Source organism: Poromitra crassiceps (genome assembly GCF_964638095.1).
Source record: "Poromitra crassiceps genome assembly, chromosome: 30".
In the NCBI taxonomy this organism is placed as follows: domain Eukaryota; kingdom Metazoa; phylum Chordata; class Actinopteri; order Beryciformes; family Melamphaidae; genus Poromitra; species Poromitra crassiceps.
The window spans coordinates 7537362-7565153 of record NC_139652.1 but is presented as its reverse complement, the minus strand read 5'-3'; the positions used below and the strand labels follow the sequence as shown (position 1 = coordinate 7565153).

Below are 27792 nucleotides of genomic sequence, written 5' to 3'. Positions count from 1 at the left end.
AGCAGAGCGGTCTGATCTTCCCCTGTTGGTGCTGCTGCTTACCTGTCAAGATGGCTGAGAACAGAGACAAAGCTACCGACCAAATGAAGCTGTGGAAGGAGAACCGCAGCTGTCAGGTCTGTTTTTATCCGCATATGTGATGTGATGCTGGTGGGGCAGCGTAGTGGTTTGACTTGGGAAGTGGGTGAGAGGTCGTTTAAGGTGCACTACAACACTGAAGCTAGCTAACGTTAGCTTCCAGGAAGAGATGCTGCACAAAAAACAATGAAAATATTTGCACATAATGTTGATCATCCCTATTTTGACAGTTAGGGTTAACTTAGCAGAACCCGGGTAATAGCTAACTGCCACTAACGTTAGCCTGATGCTTTTCTGTTGCTCGACAAAGACATCTAATCAAACATCACACTTTTCAAAACACAAGCAATCAACAAAGAGAGCAGCTGAAACATCCTGAACGTGAGCTAAACTTGGATGAAAATGGTATTAGTTCGGTATAAATGCAATTGCCAGTTCATGAAGAAAACTCTACAGGCTTGCTGTGCATACTTTTTAAAAAGCATTTGAGCAAACTAACTTAACAGATGCTACATCATCAAGCTGAGCTCACGATAGAGGCAATTCGAGGACACAGAGGGGAAAAGGCTGCAGGTCAGTTGCACAGACCGTGGTTGAACTTCAGCCCTGTCAGCTCATGGTTATACAACCAGAATCTTGGAAGGAAATCAAGGCTAAAATAAACAATGTTCAATTACAAAAACAAGATAACCGCACTGCTATCTCTGCATCAGATTCAGCCAAAGTGTACTCTCTTCTGCACTGCCTCAGGTGCTACAGACAGTGCTACAGACACAGTGCTACAGACAGTGCTACAGACAGTGCTACATTGACATTTTGGTGTTTGCCTTTTACTGCAGTCAAATCGAGGGAGACCTAATTCCTGCAGCTTAGTCTCAATGGAGCATGTATACAGATTTCACTGCACAGGCTATTGACCACACTGACGTTAGGGGAATTCATTGGTAACAGACGTAGAATCTTGTCTCTAGCACGTAGGATAATATCTGACCCAACGCACATTATTTTGAATGAATTTGAGCTGTTGCCTTCAAATAGAAGATTCAGAGTCCCACGGCTCTAGATAGGGACTAAGGAAGCGCTGCAGCCACTTTCCTTATTCTTGTCTTTTGTTATTGTTTTGTTTTGTCTACTTACTATGCACTTTGAGGATGGTGTTGGTTGTCATTTTGCACTGTTTGTATAAATGAGAAACAAGTGTGTGTGGATGCAAGACAATTTTCGGACTCTGTCTGACAATAAAGTAATATCTTATCTTATCTTATCTTAACAGTTTTGTAGCAGGCTATAATAATCAAATAACTCATGGTCCATTGAATAATGCAATGTACTCGGGTGACATGGTGCAAACAACACTATTTAAAATAAATCAGATGGACCAGGCAGCAGCAGTCTGTCCCACAGATTGTGCAACAAGTGCAAGATTATAGTCATTGAAAGGAATCAACAATAGTGGCAGTGTGTTGGGGTGGCAGCCAGTTCACATAGCAGCCGCTGTGCGGACTGGTCATGGGGTGGTAAGAGAGTGTGTGGTGTACCCTGGAAGGAGGAGCCGGTGTGGGGAGTGGTCATGGGGTGGTAAGAGAGTGTGTGGTGTACCCTGGAAGGAGGAGCCGGTGTGGGGACTGGTCATGGGGTGCTAAGAGAGTGTGTGGTGTACCCGGGAAGGAGGAGCCGGTGTGGGGACTGGTCATGGGGTGCTAAGAGAGTGTGTGGTGTACCCGGGAAGGAGGAGCCGGTGTGGGGAGTGGTCATGGGGTGGTAAGAGAGTGTGTGGTGTACCCTGGAAGGAGGAGCCGGTGTGGGGACTGGTCATGGGGTGGTAAGAGAGTATGTGGTGTACCCTGGAAGGAGGAGCCGGTGTGGGGACTGGCCATGGGGTGGTAAGAGAGTATGTGGTGTACCCTGGAAGGAGGAGCCGGTGTGGGGAGTGGTCCAGACAGAGTAAGAGAGTATGGGGTGTACCCTGGAAGGAGGAATTACCATGATTTGGCAATGGCAGCTTGTTAATAGATAAAGAAAGATAAGGACAGCACTCCAAGTTAAAATAATTTATTGCTTGATTAGCTTGTTAATAGAAACACAATAAAAAAAATGCCCGTACAAAGGCTAAATGATATTTTTTGGATACAGAGGCTAAATAATATTTTTGGGATAGAGAGCTTGTGAAGTTGTGATTACGACAGCAGAATAAAATGGAGCTAATATTTTTCCACTTTTCTGCCCCACCATATGTATTATTGTCACATCTCTGTATTGCAATATTGTCCATCCCTGACTGATATAGTGTGACATGCTATGATGCATGTATTTGTGAAGGCATAGGATGCAAAATCTGAGCTGTGATGCACTTCATAATCTTGCCTAATGATGAATGACTTGTCTTTGTTGATGTGGACGTTGTGTGTGTGTGCGTGCAACAGAAGCCAGATACGCTGACCACAGGGGCCGGCGTTCCCATCGGGGACAAGCTGAACGAGCAGACCGCAGGTCCCCGGGGCCCCCTGCTGGTGCAGGACGTGGTCTTCACCGACGAGATGGCCCACTTCGACCGGGAGCGCATCCCAGAGAGAGTGGTGCACGCCAAAGGAGCAGGTGAGAGTCAGGCGGCAGACCATCAGTTTTTCTTGGCTACACTACTCCAATTCAGCCAATGCATTCAGTGTTTCCCCTAGAAAAATCTTCAGGCCTGGAGGGATTTCGAAACGTACCTCCTCGACCACAACGGCGGGGGCCCTCGCTGGCGATGCTAAACTTTTAGCTAACCTGTTCGCATCTATGTTCGCAATGGCATCCCCAAGTATCATCATACTATCATGGGATGCGATGCGAACAGTTGTATTATGGGATGTGCGTTTCCCAGGCAATGACACACGTTGACACGTTTTGGAACAGCGCTGCACGCTGGCACAATGCTCCTAAAAGCAAAATGCTTATTGTTTTGAATGATTTGGCATCTTCTATTACTGTCAACACTAGTATTGTTGTATTGTAATAATATGCCATAAAGGTTTATTGAAATTTCGGGGAGAGCAGGAAAAAAAAATCAATTCTTTTTTGGCCTGGCGGGCCCGCCAGGCCTGTAGAATGGTAGGGGAAACACTGACAATGATGGATGTTAAGTACAATTTATGGAATTATGACAAGGAAAATTTATCAGAATCCTCCTCTTTTATATTTGTAAATACTCCAACTACCTGTTAATTGACCTGTCCATGTCTGTGCAATTCCATAGGGGCGTTTGGCTACTTTGAGGTGACTCATGACGTCACTCGCTTCTGCAAGGCCAAGGTGTTCGAGCACGTGGGCAAAACGACACCCATCGCTATCCGCTTCTCCACCGTGGGTAAGCCCTATATAAGCCAGTCCTTTCAATGAGAGTGTGAGATCGTAACTTCATCTTGAGGCAAGCGTTTTCTATGTCAATGAAATACATGCGTATTAATATGCACTACCACGGCCTACTTGCGGGGTGAAATGCCAGTGGCTGTCACAGTTTTGATCATTTTTATTTAACCTTTAGTTAAAATCCCGTTGGGACCGGAGTCTCTTTTACAAGGGAGAACTGGCCAAGAAGGCGGAGAAGTTGCCCGTCGGGAGTACATGGTTGCATGTGAAAAACAAAACGGGACAGATTCAACAAAGACACGGACTACCAACTACTCACAATAGGAGAGAGTACAAAACATGGGTGCAGCAGCACACCATATGAAATACAATAAAAAGCTTACAGGTCAAAATACAAGTTCCTCAGGTTACAGAGAATTATGCTATAGAACATGACTAAAACAGCGAAATCAAAACAATATGTAATCAGAAAAGGAAAATAATACTAAAGTTGAATTATTAAAAATCAAAAGCAGGAGCAGGTAGTTGTAAGGAATTCGGCTACTTTTTGTTTGAAAACCGCTACAGAAATCAAAGAGGCCAGGTTAAGACTGCACTGAAGGTCGTTCCAAGACCAAAGACCAAAGTAAGATAGACTTCTTTTACCTGCCTCAGTCCGCACTGGAGGTACTTTAAGACGCAACCAGGTGTTGGACCTGAGGTTGAGAGTGTTTTCACTCAATTCCAACTTAGAACTAATGTACAAAGGAAGCTTGCCAAGCACAGCCTTGTAAATGAAGACATGCCAATGCTGCAACCTGTGCGTAGCAAGTGAGGACCAATCAATTGCTGATTGGTCTATTATTCACCTTATGTTCAGACGCGGGGGTGGGCAAAATTCTTCCGGGTCGTGTTAACACTTCCGGCGGTCACGGAATAATATGAAAGAATGTCATGAAGAAGAGAGTTGTTTTTGTAGCGGACAGTGCAGGGTGTGAAACAAAGAACGTAGCCTACTACTTTGAGCTCGGTACACAGCAAGCAAGCGAGTATCCACTGTTAGCCAGGTCAGATAACGTTCTCGTCGACAATGACGAGCACTTTCTTGTAAAACATACCTGGACTCCAACAAAGAAAGCTTCAGATAGTTTTCTCTCCTCCGAGCGCTCGAGCCACTTACGTCTATAAGACCCGCAGACGTTAACGTAATTCCCTGGAATGCGAGACTTAACGAGCCAGTTACATGGCGTTGCATTCTTAGACATTGCCGTTTGCTTTTATTTGGTATGTTACATACAATTGGCTAAATTATTAGTTAATTCAGAGTTAGATGATATTGGAGCAGCGCAGCCATTTTCTTTCTCTTTTTTTTGGCCGGAAGTCGCCACACGACCACACAACCGGGTCAAATGGGCGTGGCTACATAAGGTGAATTGACCTATTATCTTTCTCATTAGTGCTCATGGGGTTACATGGGGTTACTTTAGCTGAATTCAAACCAAATGTCAACACCAGACCCACAGTGCCTACGACTGCTTAAGTTTTGATGCATCGCTTTCGCAGAGACTTCGGCATCACATTTGAGGGAGGCTGGGACTTTCTTCTCTGTTGATGAGACGGTGTGTTTGGACAGAAAATCTCTCCTTTTAACAAGGATATAAATGGTGTTCAGCATGGAGGAAAAGTAGAATTTGACTTTGGCGTTTTTCAGTGTGTTTTTATCTGGTGTGTCAGAGAGTTTGACGCACAAGTGTCAGTTACTCTCCATGACTCCAAATGCCAAAAAGTACGGCGTCAGATCTTTTTTTTTTAAGAGTGAAGAAAGCTTCTTCTTTTTTCCAATATTTTATTTTCATTTTTTTTATAGAACAATATACAAACAAGACAACCGAGCTCAGACACAGGAAAAGAAAGAAAGAAAGAGAGAGAGAGACAAAACATACATCATCGACATTCAACATCACAACATGGTGCTATCAGTGTGCCTGCAACATGTGCTTGCAAGAGATAAGGTGCACGGGATCCCACACACGGGGGCCCACGAGACACCAGCCCTAACCTCAAGTCACTTGTCATTCTTCATCTCATCAAAGTCGGCCAAAAACGGCTCCCAGACAGTTGAGAACCTTTTAAGCGGGTCGGTTCTCAGGGACCCGAGTCTCTCCATCTGTATAAATGAGATCATGTCCATCAGCCACACCTGAAAATAAGGTGAAGAGGAGGACTTCCATTCCTTCAGAATGAGTCTTTTGGCGACAGTTGTCCCCAGTGTCAGAGATTGTTGCACAGCTGTAGAGAAGTTCAGAGAGGACTCCGAGCAGCCGAAGATGGCGAGTTCTGCCTCCGGCTGTGGGGTTATGTTGTCGGCCTTAGAGCAGGTTGATCTCTCAGCCTTTTTAAATTCAAGGCCCACTTCTGATTGTTAAAACATTTCTGAGGACCACCTTCCCAAAATAAATGATTATCATTGTGATATCTTCATGTGAAAGGTCCTCCTAGATGGCCCACTAGATGGCACTCTGAGGCCCACTCTAACTCTAGCAGGCGGTACTTACTGAATCCACACAAAACTGCGACACACAACTTTAACACTACATACCGTACCGTACATTATACATCAGACCCTTCAGCTGCTTCTACTGTCACTCACAAAGTCAAAATATAAGCAATGTGATGTATAGTTTCTGAGATATTAACGTATGTTTGGCACAACTCATACTAGTTGACTGCTGCAGTGGCACACGGAAGTGCTTTTTTTGTTGTTGTGATCAGTGTTGGGCAAGTTACTTTCAAAATGTAATATACTACATATTACTAGTTACTTTCATTTGAAAGTAATAAGTTACTTTACAATATTACTTTCTGTGTAGAGTAACTCATTACTTATTACACTACTTTTGCATTACTTTTACCAAAACAACAGCAGCAGCAGAATGACATCGCCGCCCCGGAACCATCCCGAAAAATAATTTAAACCGCCTTGAAGTCAGTGTAAACAATCCAAAATTCTAAATGTTATTATTTTCCTTTGTTATTGTCATCTATAGTGGTTATTTGCATAAAAACACACAGTTTGATTAGGAAATGATTGTATCTTTTTTAAATATGTGCTTTGGATTTAATAAAATGTAACTCAATTTGTAACGAGTTACTTGACAAAGTAACTGGTAAAATATTACTGAAATCCTAGAAGTAATAAGTTATATTACTAAGTTACTGCTAAAAGTAATATATTACATGTAATATGTTACTTTTGTAATGCGTTACCCCCAACACTGGTTGTGATGTCACACTGATTCGTCCTATAGTCTTCTTCTACCACCACATTTACACTCCCTTGTCTCCCACAACCCAAAAAAAAAGACAGTCGTGTCAATTCTTGAATTGAAAATGATTCCGCTTTTGAACGTGTGCATTTTGTTGCAGCTGGGGAGTCGGGCTCAGCAGACACCGTGCGGGACCCCCGAGGTTTCGCTGTCAAGTTCTACACGGACGAGGGCAACTGGGACTTGACGGGCAACAACACACCCATCTTCTTTATCAGGGACGCCCTGCTGGTGAGTGGGTGCATCACACCCATCTTCTTTATCAGGGACGCCCTGCTGGTGAGTGGGGGTGTGGCTGCTATGAGCCAATGTCTCTCCGCTATTCAGTCAGTAGTGGTGCTGCTGGGGGAAATGAGACAGTCCCCATGAAATTAACTCCCATTACTTTTTACTTACAGAGTATATTAATACTATTTTATGCTATATTAATGCTTATTTTATTCTATTATCTTGTCTTTTTATCCATTGCATGTGGTATATGTAGGATACATTTCTTTTAGACTTAGTTACTTTTTTTAAAAATTCCGTAGCTTGGTACTGCACACAATGAATTTCGTTGTACAAGTTGCAATGACAATAAAGGTATTCTATTCTATTCTATTCTATATGCTTCATGGTGATCTCATGCTGCATCAAATTTCAACATTTAAAAAGTCTGTAAGACTTTAAAAAAAAAATCTCTTCCAAATGACAGCACATATGAAAATCCTTTGAGTTTAGATTATTTATTTATTTATTTGCACACGTAAAATATGAAACTGATAAAAAAGTAAACAAGAAAGTCAAGTACAGGTGGAGACGAGAACCCCTGAAAGGGCTTATTATGGATCTCTACCTCAGAAAACCAAATAATAACAATAATCCGTACAAAGTATGAACATGTAGATAGGTCTGCCAATGTGACAGAAAAAGCTTGGTGGTCATCAGACACTCTAGGAGGAGATGATAAAAATGTGACAGACCAAGCAGTTTTTTGGCATTTGTGGCACCCCTTACTGTTCAGTCTTAAAACTGTGCACATATGGCCATTGGTGATATTTGCACATGTTCATCGAGTTTTGTGATGATTCGGTCATGAAGTTAAGACAATTTAGCTGACGGGCCATGCTGTCTCTCAACTTTAAGAATTCATATCTCCAAAACTACAGTAGATACAAACAAATCTTTTTAGCTACCAGTTTTTAATGAGCTTGGTCCGATAGTTTCTACAGAAACAGTTTGGTGGTCATCGGTCAAATGGTCTAGGAGGAGATGCAGTGTTTCCCCTACCATTCTACAGGCCTGGCGGGCCCGCCAGGCCAACGGCGCCCCCGCCAGCCCAGAAAAAATTGCTTTTTTTTCTCCTTTTCTTTTTTCCCCCCTGCTTTCCCAAAAATTTCAATAAACCTTTATGGCATATTATTACAGTACAACAATACTGTTGTTGACAGTAATAGAAGATGCCAATTCATTCAAAACAATAAGCATTTTGCTTTTAGGAGCATTGTGCCAGCGTGCAGCGCTGTTCAATTGTCAACATGTGCCGTTGCCTGGGAAACGCACATCCCATAATACAACTGTTCGCATCGCATCCCATAATAGTATGATGATACTTGGGATGCCATTGCGAACCAAAATGCGAACAGGTTAGCTCAAAGTTTAGCGTCGCCAGCGACGGCCCCCACCGTTGCCGTCGGGGTACGTTTCCAAATCCCTCCAGGCCTGAAATTTTTTCTAGGGGAAATACTGACTGATGTGTTTTTCAAAACTTTCCAAAAATATCACAAAAACTTCCCAGGTGGACCTTGAGGGTCCAGAGCCTCCCCTGAGAGAACCGGTAGACAGCTGCGCCTCCTCCCCCCCCCCCCCCCCCCTGCCTGAGTATGTTCCACTCAGGCATAAAAAATAAGTTGCAAAAATGTTACAAACATCTTTATCTTTGTTTTGTAAGATTTTAAAACCTCTTTATCTTTCTTGTCTCAAACATCATCACCGCGCACCATGCACTGCTTTTCATAGCTGTCTCACCCATTGTGCGTACGTACATCTTTATGTGCGTACGTACATCTTTATGTGCGTACGTACATCTTTATGTACGTACGTACATCTTTATGTGCGTACGTACATCTTTATGTGCGTACGTACATCTTTATGTGCGTACGTACATCTTTATGTGCGTATGTACATCTTTATGTGCGCTCTCGGTAATATCTGCGCACCGTCAACACTGCATAAATCCTTTACATGTGCTCTCGGCAATAATCACGTCAGACGCCATGTCCGCCATGTGGCGATGGATTGTACTGTCAGACATTGGGGTGATATTTTAGCTTGTCGGCAGCAGCTTCTCCCATCGTTAGCGAACACGCATCTTTAGCAGCAGGGAGGATGAATGTTTCACCAATGTTGTGGGGTTTACCAGCCTTAGAATCAGAATCAAAATTAGAATCATCCAAACAAGTTCATTTCGTCTATCTATTATTAACTATTAGAGTTTTCTTATTGAAAGACTGTGTATATTTTGGAGGTTTATGGAGAAGCAATGGAGATACGGAAACGTGCACCCCGGACTGTGAACCGGGATGAGGGGGCCTACATGCTATCCCACACCTGGGACACAGTCCTCCTCCATAAACTACCGGCCAGCAGGGGGCATGGTCATCCTACCTATCCAGGTGGGATGGCCAACCCTTCATAAACCAGCCATACAGCACGTCACAACAACATCACGTGACGTCTCTGAGGAAGACTGCAGGAAGCAGCAGTCGAAACTGTCGGGTATGACAAAATATACACAGTCTTTCAATAAGAAAACTCTAATAGAATTAGAATCAGCTTTCCACGAATTCCACTGAGCTGTGCTTTTTGCCCCCCTGTAGTTCCCGTCCTTCATCCACACCCAGAAGCGTAACCCCCAAACCCACATGAAGGACCCCGACATGGTGTGGGACTTCTGGAGCCTGAGGCCCGAGAGTCTCCATCAGGTCACTTGATTTCAATTATTTTATGAAATATTCTCAACTCTTGGTCAACATTTAGCCTTGTGATGCATACGCTGGATTGATGGATAGTCTCCCAGCCAGCAGTGATGAAGCAAGTCAACCTTCCTGTGAGCTCTCCTCCTCATCTGGTGGCTGCTGTTCCTGGTCTGCTCTCTCCCTCCAGGTCTCCTTTCTCTTCAGCGATCGAGGGTTGCCTGCTGGCCACCGACACATGAACGGCTACGGCTCTCACACCTTCAAACTGGTCAACGCCGACGGCCAACCTCTCTACTGCAAGTTCCACTTTAAGGTCGGCCTAAACCCGCTTTCAACCTTAAAAATGATTATTTCTGTCATACGATACCGATAGAAAGAGGACAATTAATATTCTCATTCAGTCTTCTCAAGATAGTTAGAAAGATGCATGTTGCATTTAAAAAATAAATAAATCACAACACAGCATTAATTATTTTCTTTTTAAGACTGATCAAGGGATAAAGAATCTAACAGTGGAGGAGGCAGACCACCTGGCATCCACCAACCCAGACTACGGCATCGGAGACCTTTTCAATGCGATCGCCGACGGCAACTTCCCCTCCTGGACCTTCTACATCCAGGTCATGACCTTTGAGCAGGCTGAGAAGTTTGAATTCAACCCCTTCGATGTCACCAAGGTATTGCCCTCCATTCCTCCAGCGCAGAGCAAACAGGCTCCTCAGAGGTCTGTTCTATCTGCTAGAACAACATGGTTAGTGTGGTGGCAATTGTTTCTAACTTTAAAACAATGATATGTTCTATTATTTGAGTGTTGCAGTGGTTAAAAAAATACTGTCGTTTGACTGGATGCATTCACATTGTAACTTGTTGTGGAATACACTATTATTGCTTGGCACTATAGCAAAACAGTAATGAGGGTTTCCAACTTCCAGTCATGGAAGTTGGAAACCCTCATTAGTGTTTTGGATGCACCTGTGTTTATCCTGCCTTTTTGACACAAAATGGCCACTGTGAAAAGGGCCTATTCACATTATTGGAAGTATCTTTCTAGGCTTAATGTAGGCTGAAAACATTGTTCGCATAGTTCTGACAACTTCAACAACAATCTGAAACTTGCAGCTAGTGGTGTCCATCAGTTCAAATGAGGAACAGTGCTAACAAGCCATTTTTCTGCTAAATGAATTACCAAATCATATCTTAGTAGTTCATAGAAAAGCTATAATTGTGGAATCGCAGATCCTTAGAGCAACCACATGTGGAGTAACTGTTCTTGGCAGCCTAATTTTTATTTCACTTTGCTCTGGATTGTGAGAATTAATTTAATGTCTTATTTGGTTAGTTGTCCAATCAACAGGTGCAATAAATCCACCCTCAAATGTCCTAGTAGAGGATATATAAGAGGATATATAAAATCTCCACTCACTTCTGCTGTTGGCTTTTCAGGCCAACAGCAGAAGTGAGTCTGTGATTGTCCTGAGCAATAATTTGCACAATACAAATAAATACAACTGTGTGAAATGAGGCAATTTTGAGAAAGGTCATTTGCACGAGGAGCTCCGCACCACAATACCCAGAGTGCCTTGCGGTAGTGTTTACTGTCCTCTCCTGCTGGTGACATCATCAGTATATATGATAGCTAGTTAGCCGTTTGCTAGCTAACAACGTTCACTAGCTGCCTACCGACATGGAAACATTAGCGTTAACTAACGTTAGCACAAACATTAGCCAAAGTTGGCTAGCTAAATTTAAAAAGAAGCAACGTGAGACAAACTGTGAACTATGATCAATTCTATTTATTTAGCGTAGCAACATGTCAACTCTATAGCGCTAGGAAGTAACCAACCATAACAACCCACCCCCAGCAGCCTATAGGCTACCCTTCACAAGGCTTCCTGTTATTCACACATAGAATTAAACAACATAGAACACACCACACTAACGTTAGCTGTTTGTTTGTCACCAAGCCTGTGTTGCTATCTGACATTGTTCAGCAGGTGTCCACCCGCTATGCCGACCACCCGCAATGCCGACCTTAGGTTTAGGCGTGGGGGGTGGGAGAGGTTAGGTTTTTGGTTAGGGTCTGTGGGAGGTTAGGTTTAGGCGTGGGGGGTGGGAGAGGTTAGGTTTACGGTTAGGGTCTGGGGGAGGTTAGGTTTAGGCGTGGGGGGAGGTTAGGTTTTGGCGTGGGGACTGGGAGAGCTTAGCTCCAGCCGGTCCACCGACACGCTGCACGCCGCCTCGCTCAGCTGGTTCTGCTTGTGGGCTGCCTAACGGCATTGCGGCCTGTCGGCACATAGACGTGGCACCGTTCAGCAACTGCGTCGGCTCTGTGCAGGTAGCCAAGAGTATGATTTGTGAATAACAGCCATTTAAATTGGAGTTGTTTATTCCTTTCATATTTCCATACTCGGTAACTGTTTCATAAAAGCAATAGCTCATGACAGGCCGTGATATGCTCATTATACCACACCTAAGGGTGATTTCAGCACGAAGCACGACCCTTAGGTGTGCTATAATGAGCATATACCACAGCCTGTCGTGATCTATTGCTTAAATATATAATTATTTATTTATATTGTTAATATTATAGTAATGGAGTTTCCTGTCATTAATCTCTCTACATGCAGATTTGGTCGCATAAACAATACCCACTGATTCCAGTGGGGAAGTTGGTGCTCAACAGGAACCCAGTCAACTACTTTGCAGAGGTGGAGCAGCTGGCCTTCGACCCAAGCAACATGCCACCGGGCATTGAGCCAAGTCCTGACAAGATGCTGCAGGTAGGGGGCGCAAGGTGTTTTGTGACATGTCTTCCAGTGATGGATATCATGCAAAAGGTTCAGTAAAGTCTGTTGTCATTATGAGCCTAACTATCTGCTGTTCTCTATCGTATCGAGACTATCTATCCACATTTACATATTCCATGTACGGAGACTGACCCCACTGGGGCAGTTGACGTGGATACACTTTAAGACACACCCACTACGTGGGCCGTACACGGATATATTAAGCCCACAAGTATAATAGTATAAAAAAATCAAATTTTGAGGGGAAAAAATCTGAGATTTTATTTTTTAGGCAAAATCGAACAGCCCTGCCGTCCCCCAACATTCGGACTCCTCTAAAATCGGTATCGCTATCGGTGACAAGAATCCATATTGGTCGGGCTCTAGTTCCCGACCCCCAGGTTGAGAACCACCAGCCAGGTCCTCATCTGTGTGGGTCGGGCCGGCACTGTGTGATGTAGGTGTGTGTTCGGCTTTGTCTGGAGTTGGGGCCAAGTCCAGGCTGGGATCTGGACCAGGGACATCGCTGAGGAGCTCCACTGCGGCTTTGGCTGCGGGATCTGTGGACGTTTGGCCCCGTGCTGGAGCTGGACCTGGGTCTGCAGTGGAGGAGGCCGGAGTTCCCTGGACATGGTCCCGCTCAGCCTGGAGGTCTGGGTGGGGTTCTGGTTCAGGAGCAGGTACAGTGTCAGACTCGGGGGCAGCCTGCACCTCCTCCATTCCAGCCTCCTGTGGATTCACAGTCTGTCCGTGATGATGTCGGTGTGTGTTGTGTGTTGCCAGCTGTTCTAGTGCAGCTGCTCTCCGTGTCTCCGGTCCCACATCGTAGGATGTGTGTGTCGTCCATTCTTCCACCACCTTGTGTTGCGTGGAGTCCTGCTCCAGCAGGGTCTGCGTGAGGGAGCTGCGGCAGCACTGCCGCAGGACCAGAGAGAGACAGAGGACCAGAGACGCCACTATAATGTAACTCTGGTGGGCAGATACCTGGCTGACTGTGGCGGTGAGATTGAGCATCAGTTTAGTGACATTCTCCACCTGGAGGGAAGTGTTTTGCAGTTTGATGATGGCCTTGGTGAACTCTTCCATCTGCTTACGGTACGTCTGACTCAGTTCCTCCAGGTATCTGCTGGATAGACTCAGGTTAATCTCCAAGGCTTTGATCCTGTTGTTCAGCCTCATGAACACACTCTCTTTCTGCCTGGAGCCGTGGAACGGCCCGCCGTTCAGTGACGCTCCCTCCGTGTTCACCGCCCCAACGCCATAATCCCCCTCATTCTGCAGCTCTGCATAGAAGTCCGTAGCTGTCCTGTGGATATTCCCGTCGCCGTTGCCACTCAGAAGTGGGTCGTCTAGCAAGACTCCCCCCCGATGGGGCTCTCTGGCCTGGGTGAGTGGGTCACCATGCTCCCCATGGGCCTGGGAAGCCTGGAGGCTGCGTTTCTGCGAGTCCCCACTGTCCGCTTCTGACCTTACCGGGTCTGGTTGAGAGTCCGGCATCTGGCGTAGCCGTGGTGGAGCTGTGGGCAGTTCAGTGGGAGCGGGGGTCGGGTCTGCGGGCACGGAGGCCACAGGAAGAGGCTGAACAGGCTGCTCCTTCGCAGCCGTAACCGAGGTGTCTAGCTGAGGGGGTGCCTTGGAGGCCAGAGGCTGTAAAGGAGGGGTGGGCGTGGTGGTGCTGCTGCTGCTGGCCTGTTGCACCTCTTTAACAGGGACCCCTTGGAGGGTTGGGGTGGGGCCATGGTCCAGAGTTGCATCTTTAATGGGAAGTAGTGGTTTTCCGTCATGGGTGGGGGTGGGACCGTCAAGGGTGTTCTTGCTGGGATGTGCGTGCGTGGTGCCCTCAGTTTGGCCCTGGAGTGGCATCTCAGGCTGGTGAATGTTCTCTGTAAGGGTTTCCTGGGTGGATGTGGGCGCAGGGATGGGGCTTTTCTTTCTTTTTTTTCTTTTTTTTCTTTTTTTTCCGGGCGTGTCTGCATCCACTTGCCTCTGTCTCTCCTTTGCCAGCCTGGCCGAGCACCGGCGATGGAGCAGCTCTGGTAGGGTGGCCATGCAGGACAGAGAGACGGAGGAGTAGAAGGGACAGTAGTACAACTGGCTCTCCCTCCATCTCCCCCCTTCAGGGGAGGCGTTTGATGAGGGTGTGGGAGTGTCTTTGGAGGGCTCTGACTCCTTGTGGGGAGCAGGGTACTCTGGCACCGCAGTCTCCAGTGTTGCAGTTTCACTGATGGTTGCAGCGGGCTTGAGCACAAGTTCTCCCTCCGTTTCGTTTTGCGCCTCCGCTGTTGCATTGGTTTCTGTGAGCACTCCTCCCTCCAGCTCTGGCTTGCCGCCCAGCACGTTGGCAATGATGTTGTTGACCATCTTCAGGATGTCATTGCCGGCTGAGACGAGCAGGTTCTTAGAGGCCTTGTCCTCATATGGTTGGTAGCCAGGCGGATAGTCGCCGTCTTCATCCAAGTACTCAGGTCTATCTGAGGGATACTGAAGGTCTGCTATCTCCTCATACTGCTCCACCATATTGGTACCAAACACCCTGATCAGACTGAGGGGACAGAAGTATTCTGTTCCAAAATGGGAGAGGAGTTCGACCTTCATGTACTTGATGAACTTATGATATTTAGCATAAAGCTGTTCATCTAATGAGAAGCTGTGGACTGTGCGCTCATCACGGGCATGGAATGTACCCAGGTTTACCCAGGTGTTGGTAGGATACCTGTGACTGATGGATACTAGAAAGTCTTTTGGTGTGGACGAGAAGATTTCGAAGTTGGCTATGTCCAGCTTGTTCACTTGAAGCAGCGGCTCACATAGCTCTATCACAAACCAGATTTTGTTGCTGCAAGGATTTAACATGTAAAGGTCCTTATTTTCCACAAGAACAGCTGAAGCGCTCTTGGATTTGGGGTTAGCTGAGAGGATCTTGGCACCACACTCCACAGATGCATAGTTAGTATTGAATTTTTTCTGGACCTTCTTCACTGGGTGGGGGCTGTCTTTGGTTGAGGTATGGACGATCTGACTCTTCTCCTTCTTCTCCACCTCCATGACTTGTTTCTTCCACTCGTTGAAGGTGGACATTATACGGTGACTGATGTCATCTCCTGCCTGCTGTTCTTGGTGGCTGTCAAAGGTGTTGTCCTCCTGGTCAGCGAGCCCATGGTCCAGCTCCTGCTGCTGCTGCTTTTGGTCCACAGGGCATGGAGGGGACTGGACCTCTCCTTCAGTACCAGATCCCTGTCCCTGGTCTGACCACTGGTCCTCTACGCCAGCCACGCCCTCATCTGTGTGGGTCGGGCTGGCATGTTGTGAAGTAGGTGTGTGTTCAGCTTCGTCTGGGGTCGGGCCCTGGGTTGAGCCCAGGCTGGGATCTGGAACAGGGACATCGCTAGGGACCTCTGGGGCTGCGGCTGGAGGATCTGTGGACACTTGTCCCTGTGCTGGAGCTGGCTCTGCATTGGAGGACGGGGTTCCCTGGTCATGGCCCTTATCCTGGTTGTCAGCCAGTACAGTATCAGACTCCTGTGGATTCACAGTCTGTTCATTATGATCTTGGTGTGTGTTGTGTGTTGCCAGCTGTTCTAGTGCAGCTGCTTTCTCTGTCTCCAGTCCCACATCGTATGTCGTCCGATCTTCCACCGCCTCGTGCGGCGTGGAGTGCTGCTCCTGGTTGTGCCCATGAGGGTCTCCGTGCCCAGCAGACTGACATGGACCACCAGACAAGCTCTTCTCTGAACAATACACATCACTGTCACACCAGCACAAGGGAGCTACAATAATCCACACCAAGAAAACACTGAATCTCTTCATTATCTTCCAGCAGGGACCAAGAATCTTGTTCAATTTATAACCTCAGCAGCGAAGGATTCATGACATCACTTATTGTGACATCACTGTCATCTATGACATCACTGATGACATCAGTCACCGTATCAGTGATTTTATGACATCACACTGATGATGTCTCTGATGAACACAGAAGTCTTCTTCAACACAGAAGACAAGTCTTCCTTTATTACCGTCTCCTTTGTGTCCTTCTGGTCCTCTTTGGTCTCTTCTCAACACAGAAGTCACGCTTGAACACATTGAGAACAAAGTGAGATGACACGCTCAATTCTAGTATGTCATAAATGTCATATGTCAGATGTCATAAATCACCAATGTCACGCCTGTCCAGTGAACTGATGTAAACCTTAGACATTGTGACATCGTCAGTGACATAATCAGTGATGTCATAAATCACTGATGTCTATAACTGATGTCCAGTGAGGTGAACTAATGTCATTTATAGACATTGTGAACATCAGTGACATCATCAGTGATGTCATAAATCACTGATGCCAATAACCACTGATGATGTCATAGACATTGTGACATCATCAGTGGTTATTGACACAAGTGTGATTTATGACATCACTGATGATGTCACTGAGGGTGTCACAATGTCACTGTGTTTCAATGTATTCAAGCGTGACTTCTGTGTTGAGAAGAGACCTGAGAACAGAATGTAGGGAAATAGTCTCGCTTGCCACATGTCTGCATGGAAACGGTCTGCTTGTGTAAGCTCTTCCATTGGTAAGAAAATCCCTTTCCGCACCATGCAAGCTCTGCCATTGGCTCCGACCCGCTCTGAGTGACCGGCTGCGGCCATATATGGATTTCCTTTCCGCTTCCCTCCCTGACAAATTTTGTCTATCTCAAATCCTCTCCCGCTGTGCGTGTCGAATCTGTTGATCTCAAATGCCTGCGCCGCTGTGAAACAACATAAACAATGCTAACACTAGCTCGTTGCTACACGCTGAAAACGATTGGATCCCCCATTGTAGGGAGAGAGTCAGTCAAGCGAGACTAAACCAAACAGCATTTTCCCCCCGCAACTCCAGAGAGATCTACGCTGCCAGACTCTCCCGGAAGGAAGGCAAGTCTGGCGAGCGAGACTAGGAAACCGTGGATGGATGAATCCAGAAGGAGGCGGTAATCCAACATTAAGGATTCTAGATGGTCGCTGTAGCGCCACCATCAGGACTATTGGCGCCAGATTCGCGTCAACGAAGTTTGGCATGGGACTGGACCTTGTGTGCAAAGTTTGGTTTATTTTCATCCATGGGAAGTCCAACTTCCCGGGAGGAAGAATAATAATGGCATAAGGGTCTGGGTGACGTGTCTGTCACATCACGTGTGACAGACACATGTCACTTATAACATCCTGTGTGACAGACACATGTCACTTATAACGTCCTGTGTGACAGACACATGTCACTTATAACGTCCCGTGCCAGAATGAGTCTTCCGCTTCAAGTGTGGACCAACATTTTTTTGTGGTCCGACCGACCGAGCAACCAAACAACCAACAGTTTGATTTGGAGAGCTGCTGCTCAGCTATGCTGGTCGCAGCTAAAACAACAAACACACTTCTTGGCCTTCTCGGAGCTGCAATTTAAAAATGCCAGCCGGAGAATGAGCATGAATACCGTGTGTGGACTCTGCATTGGCACCTAGGGATGATCCAGCCTCATGCACCAGTTGTTTTTATGTCAGCAAGGCAAAGAGAGGCCTGTTGCCATTGGTGGGTAAACAGCCGCCCACACCTGCTCAAGGACCACAGCCAGCCAAGCCTGGGGCCACACCACCCTCGGCCCTCTCCTCAGTCCTGATGTCACATCGCCCACCACAGCCTGCCCCAGCCCTCGCTCGCGGTTGTCGTGCATCATGGGAGGCCCTGGGGGCAGACCCCTGGGGACAGACCCCTGGGGGCAGACCCCCTGGGGGCAGATCCCTGGGGGCAGATCCCTGGGGGCAGACCCCTGGGTTGTTTCAGTGTTGAATCAGGCGTCTGGTCTACAGCAGGGATGAGCAACTTTGATGATATAGAAAGATCCATACATACAAAAAAAAAATCCTCACTACCAAAGGGCCAGATTGTGACCATGCACTTCCACCAGTAGGTTACTGTAACCCCATCACTCAATTAATTACCCAATTATAGCTACTAATTTGATGAAAAGCACAAACTACATACGGGTGTACTGCTAATCAAAGTTAATTATTATACCAACATTTCTATTTTTAAGCAGTGCAGCCACTTCTATAAGTGGCTTTGTGTGTCCTTCCGTCCATTCTTAGAGAACCAAGGTTACCACATAACTGAACGCTACACCTCAAACGACATCAATAAACCATTTACCACAATAGCATTGTTCTCACCTGCTCAAACCAACAGAACTTAAGGAGGAAATGCTCCATAACAATGCTATGTCCTGTCTGTCTCCGTCAGGGTCGTCTCTTCTCCTACCCAGACACACACAGACACCGGCTAGGAGCCAACTACCTGCAGATCCCTGTCAACTGCCCCTTCAGGGCCCGCGTGGCCAACTACCAGCGGGACGGCCCCATGTGCATGTCCGACAACCAGGGTCAGTCATCACATGGGCTCAACACCCGTGTGTGTGTGTGTGTGTGTGTGTGTGTGTGTGTGTGTGTGTGTGTGTGTGTCCACCAAGGTATCTATCTTTACAACTGTTCAAGATACATAAGGAGACTAATTAGGAACACAACCTAGAGTGCCCACTGGTGCTCCCGTAGGGCTGAACAATTAACCCTGTTTAATCAGACATTGTGATTTTAATTGACACTACCAGTCAAAAGTTTGGACACATGCATTTTTTCCCCTCTCCCCAAATTGTGAAAAAAAGCTTGCATACACAGCTCAGCCGCTATGCGGCCTCGCCCGCAGCTCAGCTGCTGCGCGGCCTCGCCTGCTCTATTGGCGTGCAGAGATCAATTCCGCATCACTGATGACATCACTGATTCAGTCAGTGACAGTGACAGTCAGTGAGTAGGAATCAAGCGTGCGTAATGTCACAATGCCTATGTATGACATCACTGATGACATCATCAGTGATGTCACTATGACATCATCAGTTGCCTCCTATGACATTGCCCACATCGCTGATGACATCATGGTATGACATCACTGACGACATCATCAGTTGCCTCCTATGACATCATTAGTGGGACAAAAATTGAAACAAACAGAGAAACATTGCCCACATGCTCCCTTTTATATAGAAGATATAAGCTGTGTTTCCATTACAGTTTTTCGCAAAAGAATTGCGATATTTCTACAACTTCGACAATGTACAATTGCGACTTGTAGGCGTTTCCATTGAAGTTGAGTTTGAGTGATTCCCCGTTGCAGCAGCTGCCACAGTGATTACGCACGGGGATCTGCCCCATATCCCGTCCCCTGCATGCTCAAATCCAACCAATGGTCAATGCAAATCACCACATGAAGTTACAACGCATATAAACGAGCCTGATTATCAATTCAAAAGAAAATGAGTGTCAACATATTGCTGGCTGCAGTGAATGCAGTGAGCGCGAGAGGCAGAGGAAAAAAGGTAGCCTACAACTGCGCGCACACAGACAGGCAGCCTGTCACCATGGACCGTTTCTGTCATTAAAGGAGGACTTACCCCCTAGATATGTATTAGAACAGTGATTTGAAAATACCTATGGAAAAAACCAAGAAATGACATATGCTCTTGTCTATACTGGACTCTTTGGCTGTGTTGAAGTCCAGATTTTTTTTCGGAAATCGACGCCATTACAGTTTGCCTATTGCCTCAAAAATAATTTATTTGAGAGGGGCCATATCTGTATAAATATCAACAATTAGCCAACGCTGGTGGCCTGTATGGAAAGAGCTTTGCTCAAAATGGTTGAAAGTTATATCAATTTGGTAATTCAGTGGCGAACTAGAAATTTAATTATTTTTCTGCATGTAACTCTATGGCAGTGTGTTAAACTACGTTACGATAGCAAAGTGGCATGGGCTCGTTACAGCAGCACACCGCACAATACGACAAACCCCCCGTTCTGGGGTAACACAATGCGAGATTTCTCTACGTCATTCCCTCGTCCAAGTTGCCATATAGTCCCTTTTTCATTTTAGTTTGGGGGCTTTTCGTGATTCTTGTTAAAAGTTGTGCAAAAGTTTTTTCCTCTCAGCGCAGTGCAGGCTGCCTGCGCCTCCTCCCTCCTGCCAGACCCCGGCTGCCGAAACAGCCTGCTGCATGCATGGGGCGCTTGTAACCTCACGGAGCAACAAACAAACAGACAGAAATAGCTGGTGTGCGATTTAGAGAATACAGTCTGAGATTGGGTACAGGATTGAGGGAATCCCGCATCTGTTTGCGAAGGTGCGACTGGACAGGACGCTTTTCACAGACGGGCACAGTAGTCGGAGCGAGGCGAGTGTCTCTCAGGGCTACTCAGGGCAGAGCTGCAGATCTCTCCTTCTCCTCCGCGCATTCAGTCTGTCCAAAATCATTACCGATATAATCTCAGTAGGAGGGATGCAGGGAAATATGATAGTAGCCGATGTGTTTAGAGAAGCTTTGTCACGTTGTCACGTCGTAGTATAGCGTCATATTTTACATGTGCGCTAAACTGCGACCATATTTGTTTGCGGAAATATCAGACTGCTCTCTCTGCTGCTCTCAGAGCACAGAGAGCCCTGCTGCTGGCCTGCTGCGCGCGCCCGCGGAGCTTGGGGCTCGTCCATGTAACAGTACGACTCTCGCCTGCCTGGGCTGGAGACAGTGCTTGCAACTCGGACTGATAATATAAACATCATCATTCGAGCTTATCCAGGTAAGATATCAATAAAGTAATGACACATTCAGCGGGAAACTAACTATAATTAAGACATGTGCCAACTTTGACAACGTTTGGTTCAGTATTTTAAGAGCAAACTTCAATAAGAATAGGCTTGGAGTTCTGAGGAGCCGAAAGGGTACAGAGGGGGTAGGGGAGTAATTATCTTGAAATCCCATAGTCTTTGGGGACAACCTGACGTCAGGTTGTACCAAATCTCCCATTCATTTGAGAAAAAAAAAAAAAGCAGTCTTTGACCCTAAGAGGGCGCTTATGCCAGGTATGCTGCTGAAAAATGATACAAATGGTAAAATGGCAACAGTTTGGTGTCAAATGTGGAAATTCTGACCAGAATTCTTCACACATCACCCCCAAAGTCATATATATTGGTTAAAAGCTGAAAAAAAGTGTTTTGGAGGTTAGTCCTCCTTTAAACATGATCTATTTTCCCCAGCTCCGCTTTTGCACAACACTCGTCTTTCTGCTAGGTAGCGTACGTTGCTTAAAAGTTTTCCACTTGCTGCGGAGGTTTTGCCACGGCGTATCGAACCCTTTCTCCCTCATTTCCTTTCATTTTCCAAAGGAGAAGATGGGTCACATGACATGCAAATGCGAAAAATGCGTTTCCATTACACTTTTGCGATAAACTGCTATATCGACACGTCTGAAAAACCACCTCATGAGAGCGCAAAAACCTTTTGCGATATTTGGGAGGTTTTTTGAAATTTACGTGTTTCCATTACCCACTTTCTATTGCGATATTTAGATTTTGCGCATTTCTGATGGTAATGGAAACACGACTATAGATATACTGTATAGTCTTCAATACACAATAGCATGTTATATTTTTCAAAAAATATAACGTGCTACCGTATATGGCATTTTTTTAGCATGCCATTTTCAAACCATAATGAGGTGTGATGGTTGTTTTCAGTCATTGGTCAAATCTACCCTCAATCTTTACTCTTGTCTATTAACATAGCAGAAGCCTTCCTGGCTTACCAGCGTCTGTTCTGTCTGGCCTCTAGGTGGCGCTCCAAACTACTATCCTAACAGCTTCAGCGCCCCTGAGATCCAGCCTCACTGTGTGGAGTCCAAGTTCAAGGTTTCTCCAGATGTGGGCCGCTACAACAGTTCAGATGATGATAATTTCACTCAGGTATGGGTCAGTGATGTCTGTGGCTCGCGACACAAGTTTCTTCTGCTCCCAAAACAAAATGTATTAGACGTTAGACAACGTTTCGATCCAAGTTGGATCTTTGTCAGGTCATGTGAAACACATACATACCAGGAAGTGTTTATTTAGGTACCAATATGGCTGCACTCGACTCCGCCTAGTGGCTAGGAGGTTTTAAGACACAGCATTAAGTATATACTGTAGTACATTTCAATAAAGAGAAGTAGAGAAGTACTTCTGTGATATGTTTTTCTCCACTGTGTTCTCTTCACTTTACTAGTCCTCTTGGATATGATACGACATTGACGACATGATAGTATTGATGTTTATTTTCCATCTAAAGTCACTCTTTATTGAAATGTATACTTCATGCTGTGTCTTAACTCATTGAGTGCCAGCCACTTTTGGAGAACGGACGCTCCCAGTGCCAGAGTTTCAGAGCGTTTTCAGTGATTTCTCGAGGCCCACAGAATATTGTGTGATATTACTATGTAAACACCGAACACGCACAAAGAACAAGGAGACTCTCTTCTATCATCTGCAAAAAAGTTTATTGATCCCATTTTCCGTTCTTTAGTTATGAGCCGGAGAAGATAGCTTGATTTAACCAAAAACAGCAATTTTTTTCTAGAAGCTGAGATAATGAGCCTTTTGTGAAATTAAACATTTCAAGCACATCATTGACTCTGAAGCTAATATTTTCTGATATAATGACACCTCAAAAATAATTTCCTTCAATAAAAGAGTGAAAACAAAGGAATTTTGTTTGGCCAAATAATATTTTTTAGCTGCAACCAGCAGCGCTGGCCCCTGCGTGCGCAGACCCTACACCTTCTTGCTGGTCTTGATTTACTGCTGGTGGGCATCAGATAGCCTATTCTAGCTTGTTTGCTCTCTATGCATCGAGCCTGCTGCTGCCTGGGTCTGTGTGTACTGTCAATGGTTGTATGCTGTAGTGCCCTGCGTGCCCCACCCCCCTCCTCCTCCTCCTCCGTGGTGGGAGGAGTGTCTCTGCTGCGGTTTGCTCTGAGTTTGATCTGCACTGAAAAGTCCGCTGCATCCCCCCGCTTTTTTACAGCGTGTCCCCGGCTCCCAGCTGAGAATAATGTAACTTTTCAGAAAGACGCTGGTGTTGCCGTGTCGGCAACTAAATCATATGGATGGGCTATCGCAGCGGACACGGATGGGGCTCAATTGTGGCAGCAGATGACTGCTGTTCACAGGCACAGCTAACGTTATGCTTCAAGCATATCGATGCGATTTCCGTTTCCTCATGACTTCTTCTCTCTTTTCTCCTGGCCTTTGTCTAATCTGGAGAGCACTGTCGCCACCTAAGGGTTCTGTAAAATAGGTTAGACACATTCAATAGCTCCCATATTGTAAGAGGCGATGTAAGAGGCTTAGATCGACATCCCCCCGTCAAAAAACGCAATTGACGAACATGTTCGTCCTTGGCACTCTACGTTACTAAACGAAATGACAAACATGTTCGTCCATGGCACTCAATGAGTTAAAGGAGAATTCTGTTTTTTTACACCCCAGACCTTATTTCCAGCTAAAAAATATTATGTTTTACTCACCCAGAGAACTTTGGTTTCATTCTGATCGCCATAGAAGATATTCAGGTCCGAGTAGAGTCCGAACTGGCCAAAACAGGTGAAAACCTGGCATACGTACTACGCACTGTAAATAACGTATTTTCTGCAACGTAGCGGTTCATATCCTCATAATATCTTGTCGTCATATAGAATGAATCAAACCTCAACATGTCTAAAGGGGTAATAAGAAAGATTTTTGTTGCCCCGTACGGTAGCACAAAATGACCATAATACAGGAAGTTTATAAGGTCATTTAAATGGTGGTGACACTTCTTTGTAAAATGCCCTTCAATGAATGTTTTGATTAGTTTGAACTGTGATCAGTGACTTAACTTTTCCAAAATGCTGCATTACAGGTGCGTACCTTCTTCACTGAGGTGCTGAATGAAGGGGAGCGGCAGAGACTTTGCCAAAACATGGCGGGGGCCCTGAAGGGAGCACAGCTCTTCATCCAGAAACGCATGGTGAGTCCTTCAGTGTCCGCTCGGTGAGAACTCCACAATCTATCCAACCTTTTATGTGACAAATCTTGAAATCTGCTAGACTGGAATCCAGATGTATGTGTTTGTCCACTGCAATATCCTACAGAACTACCACAAAAGACATTTCCCCAAACTGATAAAAATAATTAGTTTATTAACTTGCATGTGGACATTCATTTCTATCTCTTGACTCATGCATTCCTCACATGCCACCAAATGTGGAAGCTCTGTCCTTCTATCTGACATGTTGCATGTTGAACATTTTGTGCTTTAACACGCAGATGCTTTTTAAGGAACTTCGTTAACAAGCTACAAAGACGACAGAGTCAGACGGTACCTCGGTCCACTTGTAGGTTTATTGCAGTCTACACAGAGAATACAACAAACCGAGTTGGTCAAGAGCAACTGGAAACAAAGTTCTGTGCATATTCATAACCTTAAATATGATCTTAAAACAGTCCTATGTGTGTCACAGTACCTCCCTCACCCCACCTATGGCCTCTCCCACTTATGCCTCCCACACACCTAAAGATTTTCAAATCCTTGACGATTATAAAAATCTTGAGAGTCCACACGCCTCCCGACAGAGATAACCCATTTTCTAACGTCTCAATCTCGGAACGCACACACAATCTCTACCGTTCAGACGCACCCCCACACACTTGACGATTACTCTGAAGATTGTCACCTCATCGGAGGATCTCGCAGAAACCCGAGTGATTAAACGTGACTTCAGAGCAGAGAGCCTATTACAGCCCCCGCTGCCCCCCCGAATCACATGCCGAAAATATGGACTGGTTAAAAGTGTGTCGGAATGCATCGGCAACTTCGCAGTGAGACTTGTGCGTTAATATGGAGTGGACAAAAGTGTTGTGCGGAGATCTCGTGTTGTGGAGTTTGTATGGAGAGCTGTGTGTGTTGTGGAGTGTGTATGGAGAGCTGTGTGTGTTGTGGAGTGTGTATGGAGAGCTCTGTGTGTGTTGTGGAGTGTGTATGGAGAGCTGTGTGTGTTGTGGAGTGTATATGGAGAGCTGTGTGTGTTGTGGAGTGTGTATGGAGAGCTGTGTGTGTTGTGGAGTGTGTATGGAGAGCTGTGTGTGTTGTGGAGTGTGTATGGAGAGCTGTGTGTGTTGTGGAGTGTGTATGGAGAGCTGTGTGTGTTGTGGAGTTTGTATGGAGAGCTCTGTGTGTGTGCGTGTATGTTTTTGGTGCCAATTATGTTCCTTTCTGCGCACTCTCTCTCTATGCAGCCTGCAGACTTTTTTCAGCACCGCTGTGGAGCACACGTCATGCGCAGCCAAACGTTGCTATTTTACAATTTTCTGTGAGACCTTCCCCCCCCCCCCGGCCGCTCCGGTTGGTGACGCGCTCTGCTCAAGATTCCATCGCCTGTCGAGTTGTAAATATCAATATTTGGCCGATTCACAATCGGGGGGAGAGCCCGACAAGTCAACAGCAGTCTTTGAACCCCACAAACTACAAGATTATCGGCCCCCAACGAGGCTCAAATCAAGACCCCCCCCCCTCCGAGATAGTCGGGCCACAATCGGGCAAATTCTCGTCAAATAATGCTTTCAGTTTCAGGATTTCTCACTATACTCGTGACTGTTCATCAGTGTTTCACAACACCGGTGTTTTTCTCACTTTTGCCATTGGGCGTTCAGTTACACCATTTGGCTCAAACAACGTTTTCACATCCTCTCAATATTTCCTGTCCTCCCAGAAAGCAGTTTCATTCTTATCCCTTGAATGTCATCTGTAATAGACTGTAAAAGATGGACGTAGTGTGTGGGACATCACCCGTAGACGTCACAAATAGTCCTTTTGAAACCTTGAGTACGGCCATTTGGCCTTCTGGAGGCAGAAGTGACCATATTTGGACGAGAGGGGGTTTCCCAGAGCCGCAGCGTCGCCCGCTATTATGATCGGCGAGCTGCGTGGCATTCACTCCCGAATTATTTTTTTTTATCGTCTTCTTTTACTCGGGTGAGTTATATAAAAATTCACTCCCCGTAGCCTAGAGTTGTTTTTCGTACCAAGCTGCAAACGTGTTTATTTCTGCTGTAAAGTCAGGCATTTTAACATGGGGGTGAATGGGAAATTACTCCCTTTTGGAGCCAGCCCCAAGTGGCCATTTGAGTAACTACAGTTTTTGGTACTTCCGCATTGGCCTCAATTTTCAGAACTGGAACTTGATTGATTGTCGTGATCTCGTTCCTCCTGCAGGTCCAGAACCTGATGGCTGTTCATTCAGACTATGGAAACGGGGTCCAGGCCCTTCTCGACAAGCACAACGCCGAGGCCAAGAAGGTAAGCCCACGTTCTCTCTTGTTAGTGATCACTGTTCAACTACCAGCTTTTGATTCTGAGCAAGAACAAGTTTCACGTTTTTTTTTAAAGGCCCCAACAAGTTTTTAACATGTTAAACGTATGTGCAGCTGTTTGAGGTTTGCCGAGTATTCTCAAACGTAAGCCATCTATAACTTCAAAATATACCTTTTAATCCAAAATATGGGGTCAATGTATGTATGTAAAGAGTTCAGGCAGTCCATGTAGGGGGGAAATATACTGTTACAAAGTGAAAATACTGTAACAGTGAATATACTGTAACTGAACTTGCTCTCTCTCCTCTTTCTCAGGACACAACTGTGCATGTGTATGTCTCCAAGATGTGATGCCTTAAAGCTCCACCAGGGGGCCACACCCCATCTACCTGCAAGCCTTGCACTTAATTACCAACTGCTAGTACTACCAGAAACAAGATTGCACTTACGATTGTATTACTAACCATCCTTTAGTGTCAGGGTTAGAACTACCGTAAATTCCGGACTATAAGCCGCACCGGTGTATAAGCCGCACCTGCAAAGTTGACTATTTTTTTCTTATATAAGCCGCACCGGACTATAAGCCGCGGGTGTTTTAATGGTATTTTTTTTTTTTTTTTTTTTTTTTTTTATTGTGTTTTAATGTTTAATTACCATATGTAAGGGTAGCTTACAGGTAGGAAGCTCCCATTTATTAACATTTCAACAAAACAACATAACACAACACCACCTGTGTTGTTTTTTACAGTGCACACAGTGTCATACAGTGTCATACAGTGTGGTGAAAAGAGGGCAAGAGAGGAAATTAAAACTTATTATAGTTATATATAGGGGTGTCACAATATATCGTCCCACGAAATTTCGCGATAGTAAAACGTCGCGATATGTATCGTTGAGATGAAATCTCATATCGTGGGAAAAAAAAAAAAAAAAAAAAAACTTTTTTTTTTTTTTTCTCTCCAAAAAATAGACTAAGAAACGTCTTTGTTTGTTGAAGTTCAATGTGTGGAAAGTAGTTCAGTTGAACAGGTCTCTGAAGAGACACATGAGAAGTTATACAGGAGATCCAAAAGTAGCAAAAT

The 27792-nt window shown here is 45.5% G+C and overlaps 1 protein-coding gene across 1 annotated transcript; it reads left to right on the top strand.

The window, feature by feature from the left end:
• cat (catalase) lies at positions 1–27792 on the top strand. Its single transcript, XM_083662861.1, has 13 exons — positions 1–116; positions 2502–2673; positions 3314–3424; positions 6832–6962; positions 9590–9694; positions 9876–10001; positions 10174–10365; positions 12316–12468; positions 18746–18884; positions 22158–22288; positions 24261–24368; positions 26613–26696; positions 27026–27792. The coding sequence occupies exons 1-13, from the start codon at positions 51–53 to the stop codon at positions 27059–27061; spliced, it is 1554 nt and encodes a 517-aa protein (XP_083518987.1). The 5' UTR covers positions 1–50; the 3' UTR covers positions 27062–27792.